Source organism: Geospiza fortis, unplaced genomic scaffold, assembly GCF_000277835.1.
Source record: "Geospiza fortis unplaced genomic scaffold, GeoFor_1.0 scaffold41, whole genome shotgun sequence".
NCBI lineage: Eukaryota > Metazoa > Chordata > Aves > Passeriformes > Thraupidae > Geospiza > Geospiza fortis.
The window spans coordinates 9,792,122-9,809,255 of NW_005054299.1; the positions used below are offsets into that span (position 1 = coordinate 9,792,122).

Genomic DNA, 17,134 nt, shown 5'->3' on the forward strand with positions numbered 1-17,134 from the left:
ATCAAGAGTATGGAAAGATTAGTTATTCAGTGACAGAAGTTCTCAATCCATAAAACAATATTCATATCCACAAGGAAATCAATCTTTGGTATTCTCATTAAGCCACTTTCCACTGATCCCACTTACTACTGGTGTGTCAAGATAGAAAGATGCTGTTTTTGTAAATGATTGCTGCACATCAACAGGAAAAGAAGAGCAGAGCAATAACACAGTAGAGCAGGAAGACATAGATGTGAACACATGAATCATTTGGAATAAACACTTCTAGTTTATACATGCCTTTAAAGATTAGAAACATGCAGAATTTGTCTTAAGCGGGCATGCTGAACTCTAAATGAAATGTAACTGCTGGAAGAGTTTGGAAGGTTACACATGGTGGCCTGCAGGCACACCACAAATCAGAAGAAATAAAGAATCTACCTATGATACATGATAGTATTTAAAGAAATAATAGAGCAAATTACTGACAGAAAAACTAATGGCATGAAAGTTAGAAGTCTGCTATTTGCATATGGACCAGCCATCTACAAAAAAAGCCTGGCAAAAGATGACCCCAGTAGCAACAAGAAGATTTTGCAAGACAGAAAATCCTTTGTTTTCCAGGAAGAAGAATTTCTTCTCCCAATTCACTTTGTTCTGATACTGATCTGAGGGGAGCAATTGAATTACCTCAAATTCATGAAGCTATTATGATGATGCTCAAAAACCCAGACCATGAGTCATTATCAACCTATTCTACAAAAAAACACCTAATGTGATGGATTTTGATACCACACTCCAAGTGAGCCATTCTCCAGAAAGTAATATTCTCCCTCTTCATTGCCAGATCTTAGACAACCTTGACCCTTCAACTTCCCTTTAAGGACCACTTATAACAAAACCATGCCTGACATCCTAGGCAATCCCATCTTCATTCCCTACTGCCTACACCAGGAAAAAAGTCTGAGTTCCCAGACTCATTGCAGGGAAATAACTGGACTTTCCAACATAGTTTACAAACATCTTTAACTTTTGTCCCTCTACCCTTTCTAAATACATCACATTACCCACTTTTTTGCCTTTGTTGTCAAACACCTGAGCATAAACAGGGATGAATATGATGGTGATTACAAAGATATGGAAAAAACAGCAGCACTGACAGCTTCTGACATTTGCAACTTTAGGTGCAGAGCTGCCAAAGTTTGATTTATCCTGAAGCATAGCATTCAAAAACACGGGATCACTGACTGACACTGTTTAAATTAAGCTCTGCTCTCAGGACTTCTGTCTCTGATCCTGAGGTATGTTCTTCCTGTGCCTGACTACCCTTATCTTCCAGAATTACACAGCCTAGGACAGGAATAGCCTGCTGAATATTGCACTCAGTCTCATTCAGAAAGATGGAGCAGCTTGAGTTTACTCACCAGTCTGAGCAGCAGATTTCTTCCTTGGAGAGGAGGCTGAAGAACAACAGTGAAGTCATCCTTTTGATCAAACCTCTCAGACTCCAATAGTTTTTCCAAAGCATCCTAAATAGACAACCATTTAATGAGATAAGTATAATTGGGTAGAGAGTGTAATGTATGTGTGATTCATCAGGGCCTAAAGTACATTTAAATTATCCCCATCGCTAATAAACCACAGAAATAAATTGTATAATCCAGAACAAACATAGTAAATTAATGAAATCTTGTTACACGACAACTGGAAAAATCCTTGTAGCTATAAGAAAAATGGTTTACCACCATTTTCTTTGAAAAGGCAGCAAGCTTAGCAAGGCAATGAAGTGTCATGTTTGTTGCCATCTTAGCATGTTTAAAAGAAACTCTAGCACAACTGTCTTTGTCTTAACAGAAAATTTCCCTCTTCTAAATGATGTGGCATTTTACTGGACAAGATGGATCATTTCTCTGATGGGAAATGAAAAATGCTAGATTGCCAAAAGTTACACAGACATTTAAAACTCAAAGAGATACTAAGATTGCTCAGGTATAGATAGAATTTATTGTCAATGTTCCTGAGGTAAGAAATGGGATTGGGATTGCTATGGATATGTGATAGAAAGGCTCACTGTTATTCCTCCCTTACCTCCTTGCTTCAGGCCAATCTGGCAAATGAATAGTCATGTCTAGCAATATGAGAGCCAAAGAACACAGAAGATGCCATACCTGATAGGACAACCTCAGTATGTTATCGTGTAATGTGGAGTGTTCAACATAATTACACTGATTCCTGCAGAAAATAATTAAAAACATGAAAGACATTATGAACTTTTGATAAACAAGGTGGATATCATGAATTCTTTTAAGACACTGACAAGCACATACTAAAGAGTAAATTGTTTTATTTGTAGAAAAGGCTATAAGGAACACACTAAGTTTTGATATAAACATAGAATTACATATATTCCCATATCCAGAGCTTTGTATCTCTTTTTTATTTGAAAGCCTAGTCAGTTGACAAGTATGCCAGACTTAGATTAGCACAGGATCTCACAAGCTAGCAACACGCTCAAGCTTAAAATAACAGCTGCACTGGTTTTCAAACATTTTCCTCCCTGTAGTCACACAGGAAAATTGAACAAACTCAAAATACTTCCACAGGAACTTTTTCTTTAGTATTTGACTTGAAGACCTGCATGTAGAAATGTGGATGGAAGCTGCAGAAGGTTATACATGCTAAAGGATGATTGGCACTGTCAGATTTCTGACCTGCAAGGTGAGATGGGTATACTGCATATTTTTGAAGCTAGCTGGAGAATTCTGAGAGTTCCTAAAGGTGTAGATGGTAACAATATAAGATACACATAAGATTAGTCAGATTCCAGCAAAATATACTCCCTTGAAATTTCCTGGAAGGACTGGAATCTTAAAATTTTCTGGGGGTTTGCAGATATAAGCAATAAGTATATATCAGGATCCTTTTCACAGAGCTCTAGCTAAACCCATAAAATGAGAGTTCTCTGATAAAATGCTATTATCACTGCGGGTGAGCGAAAGAAATATGAATTCAGGACCAGAATATTACTCAAGCCTAACAGAGGAATCTCATAAAATACATGAAGAGAGTTACATGCCTAAAAATAGAGTTCATGCATTACTTTGAGTGCAGATGCTTCTAGTTAGTAAAAAATTAGTAAAGGAGGGAACTTTAAACCCCGTTATGTCCCAAACTTCAGTGCCTAAAGTTAAGGCATGGGACTAAAAGTGTCAACCACTACTATCCTCTTTGACTGTTGAAATTTCCCATTTTGGTATGGATTTGTATTTTTCTCTCAAAGCACAGTTAATAATGAAAACTAAGTAACCAAATGCTGGAGATCTTTATCTGGGATAGGATCTGGGACTGAGGTCGTCTAACAAACTAGTGGGAGCTGTGTTTATCAACCAGATAAACACAGCTATGAGAGCATGCTGACAATAAGAAAGCGAATTGCCCTAAGTACAAAAGGAAATATAATAATTCCTCGGAGGAAAAAAATAGATCCATTTAATTTTATTTTTAAGGCCTTCAATACGTGGCAATGCCCATATTCCTAAACACATCTTTTCCACATTTCTCACATTTTACTCTTTCATGTTTGTGCAGAAGAAATAAGCTAGAGTGCCTCATGCAGCCACTTTTGACTGGAGAAAGCCTCTCCTCTCCTTGTATTTGTTAAGTACATGGTTACATAGCAGCCAGACCTCTTCCCCCATTCCATCAGAACATCTCCGAGGTTGTATACTTGTAAAGCTTGTGAAACACTTCAGGATGACTATATTAGTACATATGGTGTCCTATGCCACGAGCACAGGGAAAAAAATTACTGTGGAGTAAGACAAAGTGTAATCTCACCAGCTGTATACTACTCTGTCATAGCTGCTCATGTGCACACTCCTACTCCATGCTAAATTGGGACACAAACTACTCGTGCTTTTGTTACAAAGTACTGAGCAAGACAGAGAAATAGATGCAGTTACCATAAGGAACTGACAACTTGGATGTTCTCTACCCTAGCATACCCTAAGCCCAAGTAGAATCTTTCCAATAGCCTAATAATGTCCTTTAAAATCAGTTGCTCATTTTGTGAACATTGATATGTAGAAATTTAAACTTTTGAAGCACCTACAGAGCTTCTGACCTGAGAGTTGCAGAACAAAAGTATCACTGAATAAAAAACTGGGGGTAGCTAGATGATGCACTTTTGTGACCATAATCTAAGTGGTGGGTCTGGCTGGGATGGAGTTAACTTTCTTCAAAACAGCTCATATGGTGCCATGTTTTGGATTTGTGGCTAAAACTGTTAACTAATCAATGCTTTGGCTCTTGGTGAACAGCGCTTGTACAGCATTGAGGCTTTCTCTTTTTCCTTCCTTAACTCTGACCCAATATTTAAATATGCTGTCCAATTTGATTTGATTAAAAGCACTAGATTCCTAGTAAAAATATATCTTTCAGAGAGAGCATATCAGAAACAAAGTGAAGACTTGGAATCTTTTACATACTTTTGTATTAAGGGCATAAAAACAGTTCAGCAGATTGTATCTCAGTCATAAAGTCAGTGCATATACATAGGTATTTGCTGAACACCAGCAGGACACAGTGACAAAAAGTTAAAGAAACTGTTACCTGGAATTACTGTAATCTTGGCATGCAAGAGAGGCAGTTGTGAGTTCAGTGGAATCCACTAGATTTACGAAGGCCTTGGGAACCTGCAGTAATAAAGTAAAAATTATTCATGCTAGATTTGCAATTAAAGATCAGCAAGCAGCAATTATAGTAAATTACGTATACAACTTCACGTGTATTACTTCTGGCCTAGGATTCTGCCTACATAAAGTCAATTACCTAAGTCTTTGCCAGTTCTGTCCTGAACCCTGATCCTATGCCTGCTATCTAGGATCATCATTTATGAAGTACTTGTGACCATGCTTTTTTGACTGAGACATGGCAATTCATTTTACATAATCAAAATGGCCACCAGCCAACTAAACTGAACTCAAATGAACTTGGGACTATCATTTTTGTGGCAACATAGCAATGCAAAGCTGGGCATGAAACATCCTGCATAACAGCACAAGCACTCATGCAACCCACCACACCTCTCCCCCATGCAGAAAGTAGTTTTTCATTTACATAATGATATTTCACTTTCACAAGTGCACATAAACAGATTCTGGAAATAATAGTGGAGAGAATCTGAAGAGAATGTGTGGGTGGAATTTCCCCCATACACAACATTTGTCGAAGTCAGTTGGAGAAAAACGAGTGGTTGTGGTCTGATGCAACTAAACTGTAGCAGGTTTAGAATATGCTGTAGGCCTTCAATGCAGCAAAACAAAATTAATGGAAGATGCTATTGAAATAATTCAGTTAAACAATTTATAGTCTGCTTTAGTAGAAATCTATCCTCATCTAGTCTACTATCATTAGTAGACCAAGACACAGTGCAGAATGCTTCCCAGAAACCATCCTAGGTAAGCAGATAACTCTTAGCTCAGCCAGCTAGAAGACCTTTAGAAAGGCTGAGATTCTTAAATTAACACAAAATAGGAAAAAGGTTTCATATATATATTTTAATGGATGTTTTCCCTGGTCTGTAAAAGTCATCACCAGGGAGTTAGCAGCCTGTACACTGCCTAGCTGTTCCAAACCAGTAATTAGATACCAGTTACTTTGACCAACAACCTGTTAAACATAACTTTCAGACCTAGGCAGATGTACTCCAATTTTCACTGAAATAATTTAAAAAATACCCAAAGATTGAGTGGTACATTAGCTTGTGTTGCAAAACAGAACAGTTACCCATCCATCCTTTCTGTTTGTATGCATCAGCTTTTTAAAAACGGGAGTAAAATACTTAGTGAAAACAAACAGAGCCAGTGGGTTGATGTTAATAAGACTGGTGTTCTAAGTCATGTGAAGAGTGATATAAGCTCTAGTCTAGTAGGGGAGACTGGAAAAATACACAAAGGATTCAGCTATTCAAGGTTGATGAATACATCTTACCTTCTTATACAAAAAATCCAAGACCTTTGTAAGTTTTTCCAGGTTTTCTGATATGCAGTTCTCCTGTAAACGAGATGAGAAAGGCCATCAAAATTAGTAGAAAAAAGTTATCCATTTCCTAAAAGTCACAAACTCTGTGTATTGAGCTGTGTACTGAGGGTTATTAAGAATCACTCTATTCTAAATTCAGACTTAGCCAGCAACAAGTAAATAACACGGGAACAAATCTTTTAATTTAACTGCCTATAAATAGAGAACCTGACATATTAAAAAAACAAAGACAGGGATAGGGAAGAAAAGTATCTTTATACTTGAAGGAGGAAAACAGATGTTCTACTAAGACATCTCAGACTAGGGATGGCAAATTAAGTACACACGTTTATAAATACAAAACACATTGTGTGCTAGGAGCTTACATCATGGATTGAGGCATTCCAACATCCCAGACCTAACTACTCCTTTGGTTCCCTATGGCAGAGAGCAGAGTATGGGAAAGTGTCTTAACTACCTGCTTTGACTGCTAAACCACCCCACAAAGCACTTACCTGTTGTGTGGAAGCATAGGAGGAACATGAGGTTTCAGCACTAAAAAACACTGTGATCAGTTTCCAGTCATTTTGGAAGTCCATCATCTGGGAGAAAAAAATAAAGGAATCAGATGACAGGTGATCTATTTGCTATTTTCCTCTCTCACACACAATTTGCTGTGGGTTCAAAATCAGCAAGACCAAGCAGTAATCCATGGCCCAGTCCTGGCCATCTTGGTCCCTTCCTTTTGACAAACCACCCAGCTTTTCCTTAAAGGACACAGCAAATGAATGGTTAGGCATCAAGTGCTGCAATTAAAGCTGAACACACACCTACAAGAAGCTCAGGATACAGCCTGAAATTGCTGCTGCCATAGGAGACTCTATTGGAAAAGATGGGCATGGACAATTTAGCACAGAACTTGATATTGTCTCTTTCCATCACTGCTGCAGCTTGCTAATGGGATCACTGTACATGAACTCCTGAGAAGAGGTCACACTAGTGGGACAAAGACTGGAATAAAACATCTGAGAGCTAGAGCTCTGCTCAGCTGTGCTGTGTTTATTAGGCAATGCTGTACAATCCTGAAGATCCTTGGTTAGAACCACACAGTTCCACAAACACACATGTTAAATCCCTGTAGAGCAAAGAGGCAACAGCAGAATGGCCTTGGCAATTACATTTTTTCCATTATTTCAAGACTATTTTACAAAATAACCTCATGGTTAAGAATAAAGGAGAAATGAATGCTTAAAGCTCCAGGATGGGACCTAAAAGCACTCAGCCATGAGCGATAATTCAAGCTCTCACCAGCATCACCAAAGCTTATTTAGGTCTTTATTGGCCTTTTTGAAAATATGTTCCTAAAAGACCAAAAAGGAACTGAAGAGACAAATACTGAGAATTATTATTTTGGGTTGACTTCTCAGAAACACTGGCACAGTTACAGAGTGTAGCTAGCAGAACTCTCACATTTTTAGCCAACAGAAAGCAAACATACTGGCTTCCTTACCAAGCTCTTCAGTTGCTTTGACAAAAGTAAAAAAGGTGGGATACTTCCAGAACAAAACTCTGCACTTGAAAAGCATAGAATTGATTTTTATTTACAATAGAAGTCTGTTAACCTCAAGAAATGACATTTTCTGTTTTGAAAGTTTTTTGAGTGCTGTTTAAGTATTAAACCACTTTTGTGCCTTTTTCTGCTTCAACACCACACTTTCTGAATTGTTCTGTGCTTTAAACAAACCTGATCCACTTTCATGAGCTCCACTATTTCTTCAGCTTGATGCAGGAGGTCTCTGAAAAGAAGAAAGGAAGAGAAAAATTATGAAGGCATTAGTGATGTTAAAGCTTTGGCTGATTTTTACCATTGAATCAAACACCTTTTGAGGATTCAGGTTGGATTAAACTTTTCCTAAATGTGTTAAGATTAGACAATTGACTGTGCTACCCAGAGAGCTTTGGGTGATTAGCTCATATTCAGCTACCTGATGACCAGACATGTGCACTTAGATGAAAACAGCAGCTTAGTAGGCATACCTCAACTTCTATTTGAGCCAAAAATTTGTTTTGCAGCTATAAGAGACCTGATGTTAACTCAGGTGTTACAGACCCCAAAGCAGGGCTTTGTTCCTCCTGATTCTGACAGGTGCCAATTGAGCCACAATGACAGCCTCTGCCAGTACTGAGCACAGTGAAGTGCTCCAGTATCAAAGATTTCCATCCTTCCCCTTGCTCACCAACTGCCCAGCCAAAAGCCCCTCAGACTCACCTGGCTTGACTGCCCGGCATCTCTCCTGCTGTGCCAGGTGGAGGGGACACAGGTAGGACCGAAGGGTTGAAGGCGCTAATGAGAGCTGAATGACATACCCAAGTTAGGAGATTTCTGCAGCCAACAGACTGCTACTCTGCTGATTCATTAAACACAGCTGAACTAAAACAGCACCAGAACCTGTGAAGTCTGAGGATCTCTTGGCAAGCACAAAAGGTATGCCCAAGCCCCTCTGCAGCTGTTTTTCTTGGTTCTATTCCTCATTTGTGAAGGCTTGATGTCTGAGTTTGCCTCCAGACTCGGGTCAAAAACCTCTGTCCCCATCTCTTGTCAGCCACAAGTATTGTAGGTGGGCTTAAATAGAAGCAGCTGTAGAAATGAAGATATGGGGAAATGCTGCCCAGGGAGACTCATAAAACGCCAATGAGTTGCCATATTTTAAACCCCTTTTACAGGGAAATAGATGTCACACCAAGGAGTTAGGATACTAGGAAGATGATGCGGAGGGCAGGACCCTGGAGCTATGTATTACACAGCATTTCAGTGGGCATGAAACTGTTACTTGCAATACCCCTTAATCAAGTAAAGTCTGCTTTCAGAGACAGCCAATAGGCAACAAATTCCCAGATCTGGCTCATCTGTGGCAGTCTCAGTATAAATTCTAAGCACATGGCAGTTCTGGGCAGGCAAACCACACAAGATTTCACTGGGCCAGCATGGGCCACAAGCACACACCAGCAGAGGCTGTGTAGTGAGTAGAAATAAGAAGCCACAAACCCCTGTTGGGCATTTAAGAATCTTGCAGCAGTCTGTCACACCCCTTCTTCACTGCAGTTTGTCTACCCAGACAGCCTCTTTAAAGCCATCATGGACAATGCAAGCTGGCTGAGTTCATGTCCCCAGGTGCACCACTCCTCAGACTTCCCTTACAGAATGCCTGTGCTGCACCTGCTCTGCAGCCCAGCAGAGCCCTGGAGCTCCTGCCAGAGAGCTGTTAAATTAATTTGCTGAAGTTTTAGTGTGACAGCAAGACGCACCTGCTAAAGTTGCCACGCTTAGTTCAAGGAAGTTATTTCCTGTGCTACAGAAAGGGAAGAGAAAACAGGAAGTTCTTGTTAATCCATTTCTCAAAGAAAAATTATATTACAGCACAGCCTCAATTTCTTATTAGTTATGCTGCATCTCAGAGTGAAATTCATGGCAGCTGTTGCAAGTAAGAATGGGGCCTTTCTTTCCCCAAACTGTCATGTCATTGGCTACTGCTGAGTAAGAACATCGTCTCAAATCTCAGTTTTTTGTGTCTCTTTACCCTCTGCATGTTGCAGTACTTGTGCTTGCTTATACATAGGTGTAAGTGATGCAAGGGCCTCTGTGTATAACCACATACAAGTGGACACAGATGTTTTTAAAAAACTTAGTCTTTCAAGTTTATCTGTGTGGTGCTAAATCCTCATCCGGAAGGCTGTGACTCAAAAGATCTGCACAGACCTGCAGCTACAAGGTTTAGCCCTATGTTCACTCACTGATTTGGATCTGCTAAAGGGGCATGGAAGAAGGAAATGGCATAAAGCTTATCCATGAAGCACTGGGAATCAGCCAAGCAGATTAGGTATCAGTAGTCCAGGGTATCTGGACTACTGAGTTCTTTCTTAGCTCTGATAAATCCCTGCTTTCTAATCTCTAACTAGTGAATTATTATATTTACTGCCTAGGATTTATCACACAGCAATGATTCTTAATCAAGGGTATTGCAACCCTAAGGTAATTCTATATCCTGCATAAGTACAAAATTTGTTACCAAAGGACAGGGAAAGTTTCAGTGCCCCAAAATCCTTTCTATTTTACATAGGCTTTTTTCCTCCTCTCTATAAAATAAAAAAATTGCTTGGGCCTAACTCCTGCACGGTGATGCTAGAGAGATTAGGATAATGAAACTTATAAAAGCTAACTATTAATTCTTACCTTTGGAGTAAATCCTCACCAGATCCTGGTGTCTGCGAACAAAGAAGTATAATATTAATTAAAGTGTAAACTAGACCTAGATATGTTGTTCCCCTACCTGTTAGAGATAGTATTGTTTTCCACATACTCTTCTCCATTGTGTTGTAATCACTCACAGACTTAGATTATTTTCCAGAACTTCTCTATTACAATGCATTTTCATGATCTGGTAATCCTTTCTTAGTTACTGCTTTCATTAATGATTTTTTTTACATGTGACTTAAAACAGAATTTGTTTCATTGAAATCAAATTCCATAAAACAAAATGCTATTCTAGACCAAATTTCTCTGGATCTATTCCTACTCCTTTTCAACAGGGGACATAACCTGAAGTCATTTAGATAATTTACATAGATGACACTCAGACAGAAGAGTGTCTGTTAAAAAGAAACTACATCAATAGAGGAACTTCACTGATTTCAGAGAGTTTAATGAGGAAACAGTGACAGAGATGTTTGCTCTAGGAAAGCAAACATTCCCTAAAAGAAGATAATTTACATGTTTTTCTATGACACCCCCACAAACAACAAGGACACCAGCACAAAGAAGACTTGTTCCAAAGGGCCATGCACCTGATATGGTTGAAGAACCCTTGCATTCAGAACAATAAATTTTTTCAAAAGAGAGAGGTACTCACAAGGAGTCCAGAAGTGCTGGTTTTGTAAAGGAAAAGTATGATATATTCATGGATACTATCTCAAATTTGATACTTGTTTTGTAATGAGGGAGACTCTCCCCCATTTCTCACAGACACAGCCTCTCCAATGGCTATCAATTTTTGCTCTACAGGCATTTCTACACTTCCTCAAAGCTTGAGAATTGTGATTAAATGCTTTTAATTGGGCCTCAAATCAGTTTCAGATATTCACTTCCAACTATTAAGACAAAAAAAGATCATCCAAATCTAACTATATTATTACAGGCAGGAGAACTTTACCCACTGATATATGCAGCAGAAACATATCTTTGTGATTCTTGTAGACCTTCTGCCTTGTAGGTAGGAAACCAGTTTCCACAGAATACACTTCATAAGGTGGAAAATCTGCATTTCTCAACAATTTATATTTGTTCCAGTTTGAATTTTCCCAGCATCTTCTTCCAGTTATTCAGTCTGTTATGCTCATTGTTAGGAAAATCCATGCACTCTAATCAAATATCATGGTTCTCTGCAAGAGCACTGTGATCACATTTCCTCCTGCACGAAGTCAGCTGGCTATTTTTAGACACAGGGTACATTGGAACACTGAACAGCAGGTATTTCCAGCCATTTTTTCACCAGAAGTCTTTGATGCTTGTGGAAAGATTGAAGTCCTGAACACCCTGAGACTCCAAACTACATCATCAGCTGACTTCGTCATCACAACGGAGGAAATGGGTCACATTCAGCACATTTCCTGCTTGTACTTACTCTTTGCAAACTTCCTATTGCAGTGACTGCTTTAATGTCAGCTGGCCTTAGAGCATGAACTGCAGAAAAGCAAAAGATTTCAGGTTATAAGAAAACTCAAAACAGTAACCCCAAAAGAAAGTCACATTCACCAGTATATTAAAACAAAGTTGGCTAAAATGGTAACAAGTCTATACTGATTGCTTTGATTGGAGGTTTTAAACTAGTCAGACAGCATGAGAAACTACTCAGGTGTTCAGCAAATACTTTGGGTGTTTAGAGGCCCTGAAATGCTCAACCATCAAGCAAGAAAAGATCAAAAAACACTGCTGGGAATGACTGAAGTAATAGTGGCATCTCTAATCATCAGTTGAAGAAACAAAGGTAGAAAAGTAATCACAAGTGGAACAAAAAACTAAGGAGTTTATAGAGCCTAGCTCCACTTCAGTCAATCCTATACATAGGCATCTTCACAAACAGCTGATTTCTGCCCCAGCCCATTCTCAAATAACTTTGTGAAGGAAAGCCTCTGCAGAGACAATACCAAATACAAACCTGAAGATGAAGGGGTCTCAGGGAACATCGCCTGCTCACATGAAAACTGCAAGCTTCTTAGAGCCTTAGACATAAACAAATAAATATGGTTGATTGCTTAGATCTAACAAGGAAATTTGTTGAATGAGGGATCCTACAGGCTCCATTCTCACTCACAACCAAAATTTTATTCTTGGTTATGAGTGAGAATTACACCTCTGTTACAAATACATGGGAACACAGATCTGGACAGCTGCATTTTTCAGTTAACTCTTCTACAACTTGACACTTTCTGCTCAGTTTTCTTACTGGCTGCCACAGCACTGGGCCTGAGCAAACAATGAAATGTGCTGAACACATCCTGCCACATCCATTGCTGCAGTGACTGCTTAATCTACTGCAGGCATCTCTGTGTGCCAAGGGGCACCCAATTGACACAACAAAACGTCTCCAATACATAACAGGAAAGCAGAATGAACCAATTCTGGCTCCTTAACAACACCTGGCCAGGTGATCAGAGAAGGCAAGGATGTGAGTGATGTTATTCACTCGTGTGAGAGACAGCTCAGTACCAGCAGGAACATTGTTTAATGCCATCCTATATCCTTATGCCAGGCACAGCCCAACATCAAGTGCTTTAAAGGGACACGAAAGGCAATCCTTGCCTCCCCAGGTGACTTGGCAAGGGGTTCCCTCATCACAATGACCATGAGTGACTGTCTGACCATCCCTAAAGGTGAAATTTAGATAATGACAAGGGCCACCAAGGTACCCACACACTCCCTAGTGCCCAGCTGGAGGACTTTATTGGTGCAGACACTTTGCACTGTTACAAGGCAAATAAAAGTTTAATTCTGTGTTTCTAAAAGAGCAACAGAGCATCTAGGAACAAGTGCTAACCACAAACGATGTACGTACAGGACGTGCAACCTAATAACAAACATTGCTTGGAGAAAACCTCATTTCCTGATTGTGTTCTGTAATCTTGCAGCTGCACTATCACATTGCTGACTCACTGGCTTTGCATTTCTTCTTTGCAGAAGCAGTTTAGAGCAACAAGCTGTATTCTTTCTTCTTCTGCCTGCCTCAGAGGAAGCAACAGCTTGACAGGTATTGAAAACAGAAAAAAAAAGAAAGTTGTACTCATACTTTACCTCTAGCTTCTCATATTCTTCCTGATCATCTGCATTACCTTAAAAATGTTAAAGAAAGGGTTATGCTATATTTTTTTTTACCTTAGGGAAAAAAAGCTTCACAAGACTTAATATACCTAAAAGCACAGAATCTGGAGAGAAGGCACCTTTCTCATCTGCCCTACTTTCCAAAGATGAGGCTCACCCCACCAACCAGACATATTTTCTTTGATTTTGTATACTAGAAAAAGCTTTTAGCTATTGTAAGCAGGTGAGATCTCTTGAAATTTATGGAATGCAATGAATTTATAGCAATAAGTGATGAACTTCTTGTGGATCCCCTCAAACAACCCCATCCTTCAAAGGCCTTCCCTACCTGTTTTCCTCTTCAGCACATTTCATACACTGCTGTAGTCTCATTCTGTCCAAATTTAAAGTAGTTTGAACATGTACTAGGTGAAACTCCTTAGAAAGGAGCAATTCACATTAATCTACATCTTCCACAGTCAGGGAGCAGCGTAATGCTGTTGTGAGTTTGCCATAGTGATACAGAAACAGCTGCAATTTATTCTCTTAGTAGAGTGTTGGCAGACAAAATAGCCTGTGGAGCCAGGCATGTAGATGCTTCAGTAAACATTATTCTCTTTCCTTGAGCATACACTTGGATTTATGCAAATATAATTTGGTTTATTCTAAAATTTCCACAAAGATAGTCACAAAGCCTAGGTCAGCTGAACTTCAAAGCTTGCTGTCAGCTGTTCTTGCTTGCCCCACTGAAGCCATCAGCATCCAGCAAGTCCTATACAGAATTAGAACAACTGTCCTTTAATAGTCAGGAGCTATTTTTGGAATATTTAGCCCTGCTGAGTACTTCTGGCTTGTACACCTTTCTTTCCGTGTCAATGACAGAGTAAGAGCTGAGCCAGCTCAGTCCAGCAGGTGAGACATCCTCAGGTGTAGGGCAGCCAGTGGTGCTCAGGCATGAGCTCAGCATGAGCTATTTGCAAATTTATATTGTTTTTACACTACTTTGTAGAAGGTTGAGAGAGTTTCCTGGCTGTTGTGTGACATATTTTTAATGTTTCTGCCTATTCAATCTGTGGGTTTTGATGATGCTTTACTCAGGGCAATAACCAGAACTCCAACTCTGTTTGGGATACTGGAGGCAAAAGCAATGAGGGACTTGTCTGCATCACACAAATCTACTGCAGGAGCTCAGTATCTGAGAATTTTAACACTAACGTCAACTACATTTGAGAATAGTTCCTTAGGTTACATTGAGAGAGAAAGAGGATCCAGTCCCAGTTTCCACGACTCAGGAAGTGGGAGGAACAGCTTTAATGTGTCAGACTGAACAAAATCCCATACCTAGTCTGGGACTTTGCCTCAGACAATATCCAAATGCAGATGCTTAAGCAAAGAATAAGGAAAATACAGTTATATTTCCATTTTTCTATCCTCCCAACTATCCGTACTATTGTGCTCCCCGAGCAAGCAATTACTTAATGAATTCCCTGGCATCTTTCTTCCACAGATTTGCCTATTTATTTTTCTAATACTTTCATGTCTTTGGCTTTCCCCAAGAACTGTGGCAAAAGATGCTTCATCATTCTATTACATGTTGAAAGAAAGTACTTCTCATTTGTTAATAACCTGATTGTTTCCCTGTTCTCTTGCAAAGAGTAGTCATTCCCTTGTTTCTGCAAAATTTGCCATTTTGCATGCACCCGCATGTCTTCATCATATACCTACCCCTTTTTTTCCAGGCTGAAGAGTCAGTTTCTCTGATCTTATGTTGAATTTTTTTTCCTAAGTCAGACCACTCTCCCCCTTTATCCCCCTCCTAGGTTTTAACACATTTTTGTTGAGATGAAAAATCCAGACCACTATTAAGATGCAGGTGAACCATGGCCCTGTACACTGCAGCAGCAATGTGGTTTTTATGCTGTTCTCTTGCTAACTGCTGAAATAATTTCTCCTAACTGTCACTAGCACTGATGTCTTCAGGCAGTTGTGTTCTGGGGTCAAGCAGTATCTATTCAGAGTCCACCATAGCACGCACATAAATAAATAAGAGTAATATATAAGGGGAAAACTTAGTGCAAATTTTCATTCTGAACATCCTGAACAGCTTTGCATCAGCAAGTTAGAATACACCCTTATCCAGATCACTTCTGAACATGTGCTGAGCCCACACCTCAACACAGATCAATATGAGCATCACAGTTAATAAAATGGACATGTTAATGTTTCTGCTTGGCTCACTCCCTTGGGTGGATATCATCTAGTCCTGGCAGTTCTTTTACTATTTGTCATCAGTCTGTTCAAGGATTTGGTTGTTACTCTTCTTGTCCCCTGTGCTGAAAGGCTTGGAGGGCAAGGCCTTTTTTAAGCTGTTATGCAAGGACACCAAAGACAAAAAGAATTTGTCAGGCTTCAGCCTTCTTTTATGCATCAGTCAGTCCTACAGACTCCATGTTTCAGAAGAATTTGGAAAATGATTTATTGGTTTTCATTCCTTTAAAAATGATTCATTGTTTCTCTTCAGATTAATTTTTGTCTTAGCTGATTAAATTTTAACCCCTTTGCTTTTCTTAGTTTGTTTTGGATTTACACTTTCCATAGGATGACTTTTTAAACTCCTGCTACTCCCAGTATTATAGTTACTTCCTTACTATACCATTGAATAATTCTAACTTATATTTTCAATTTTCTTGACATAAAAAAGAAACTATTTTTCAGACAATTCTCCCAAAATTTGGCAGAAAAATTCTAACTAACTCCCTCCTCCCTTGCTCTTACAGTTAATATGTTTCAACAAACAATTCTTATAGGCTGCTATCAATCAACATCTTTTTTCCTGGATAAAGTTTTCAGAGGAACTGCAGCCACCGTGCATATTTTTCACAAAATTAAAAAGCCCAGATGTTATAATTTCTTCTGCTTACTTCAGGAACCAAAACCTCCCAACAGTTTATTATTTATCAGAGCACCTTATAATCCTCTGAAGATAGTGATCATCACAGCCTACTGCTAAGGTAAAGCACTATTCCTAGTTATCTTTATTTTCTTACAGGCAGACACCTGAAGCACAGAGCCAATAAAGCCAAAGCATACACAGCATTTTCAGTCTTGAGCACCTACAAAACCATCATTGGCACCAAACATGGGCTTCAGAGATCAAGTATAAGAGCTCCCCCCTACCCTGAATATTACAGAAATCTGAACAATGCCTGGAATGCCAGGATGCTGACTAACCTTTCACTTCATCTTCTATCACTGAAAAGAAGATGATCATAGCTACGAATTCAGAGAAAGCCTCTGTTCCTTGCTTGAATTTCTGCACCATTTTGGCACAGATCTCCCTGCTAGTTTAATTGTTTGGTGATGTTTCTCTCACCAGAATGCTTCAGTGCGTAAGACATAGTCTATCCCCAGAACAGTGCAAACCAATGAACACATCTTCATCATAAAATGATCAAACATACCCAAAACTGCATTTAAGATCACAGTTTTACTCACAGATTTTCTTCATACTGCTTCTAAAAGTCCTGCTATACGCCCACCTTGCAACAACTAAAAATAGAGGTTCCCAAATACTGTGCAATGCAAATTTTCAAAGGGCCTTCCAAAACTTACCTTCTGAGGAGAGCAACCAAAGGAACAGCACACCTAACAATAGCTTCATGGTAACCACCTCTATGAATGATAATCCTGGAGTGCTCTGTGTTAGATGTTAAGGCTAAAAAGAAATTCTCTTCCTTTTTCTCCTTTATACTTTAAAAGCTGATAACTCAGCAGCCATAAAAC

At 39.2% G+C, this 17,134-nt stretch overlaps 1 protein-coding gene across 1 annotated transcript in view; it reads right to left on the reverse strand.

Annotated features, from left to right (window-relative positions):
• The window catches only part of PLB1 (phospholipase B1), a 77,527-nt gene extending 60,854 nt beyond the window's left edge, over positions 1 to 16,673 (reverse strand). Inside the window, exons 1-14 of the mRNA XM_014308777.2 lie at positions 16,583 to 16,673; positions 13,346 to 13,383; positions 12,213 to 12,276; positions 11,679 to 11,737; positions 10,232 to 10,263; positions 9,307 to 9,350; positions 8,270 to 8,354; positions 7,745 to 7,796; positions 6,516 to 6,602; positions 5,971 to 6,033; positions 4,591 to 4,673; positions 3,725 to 3,736; positions 2,148 to 2,211; positions 1,404 to 1,508 (exon numbers count right to left, since the gene is read on the reverse strand). Coding sequence (XP_014164252.2) covers positions 1,404 to 1,508; positions 2,148 to 2,211; positions 3,725 to 3,736; positions 4,591 to 4,673; positions 5,971 to 6,033; positions 6,516 to 6,602; positions 7,745 to 7,796; positions 8,270 to 8,354; positions 9,307 to 9,350; positions 10,232 to 10,263; positions 11,679 to 11,737; positions 12,213 to 12,276; positions 13,346 to 13,383; positions 16,583 to 16,673 — 879 coding nt within the window. The remainder of the gene's footprint in view (positions 1 to 1,403; positions 1,509 to 2,147; positions 2,212 to 3,724; positions 3,737 to 4,590; positions 4,674 to 5,970; positions 6,034 to 6,515; positions 6,603 to 7,744; positions 7,797 to 8,269; positions 8,355 to 9,306; positions 9,351 to 10,231; positions 10,264 to 11,678; positions 11,738 to 12,212; positions 12,277 to 13,345; positions 13,384 to 16,582) is intronic.
• Between the last annotated feature and the right edge of the window lie 461 nt (positions 16,674 to 17,134).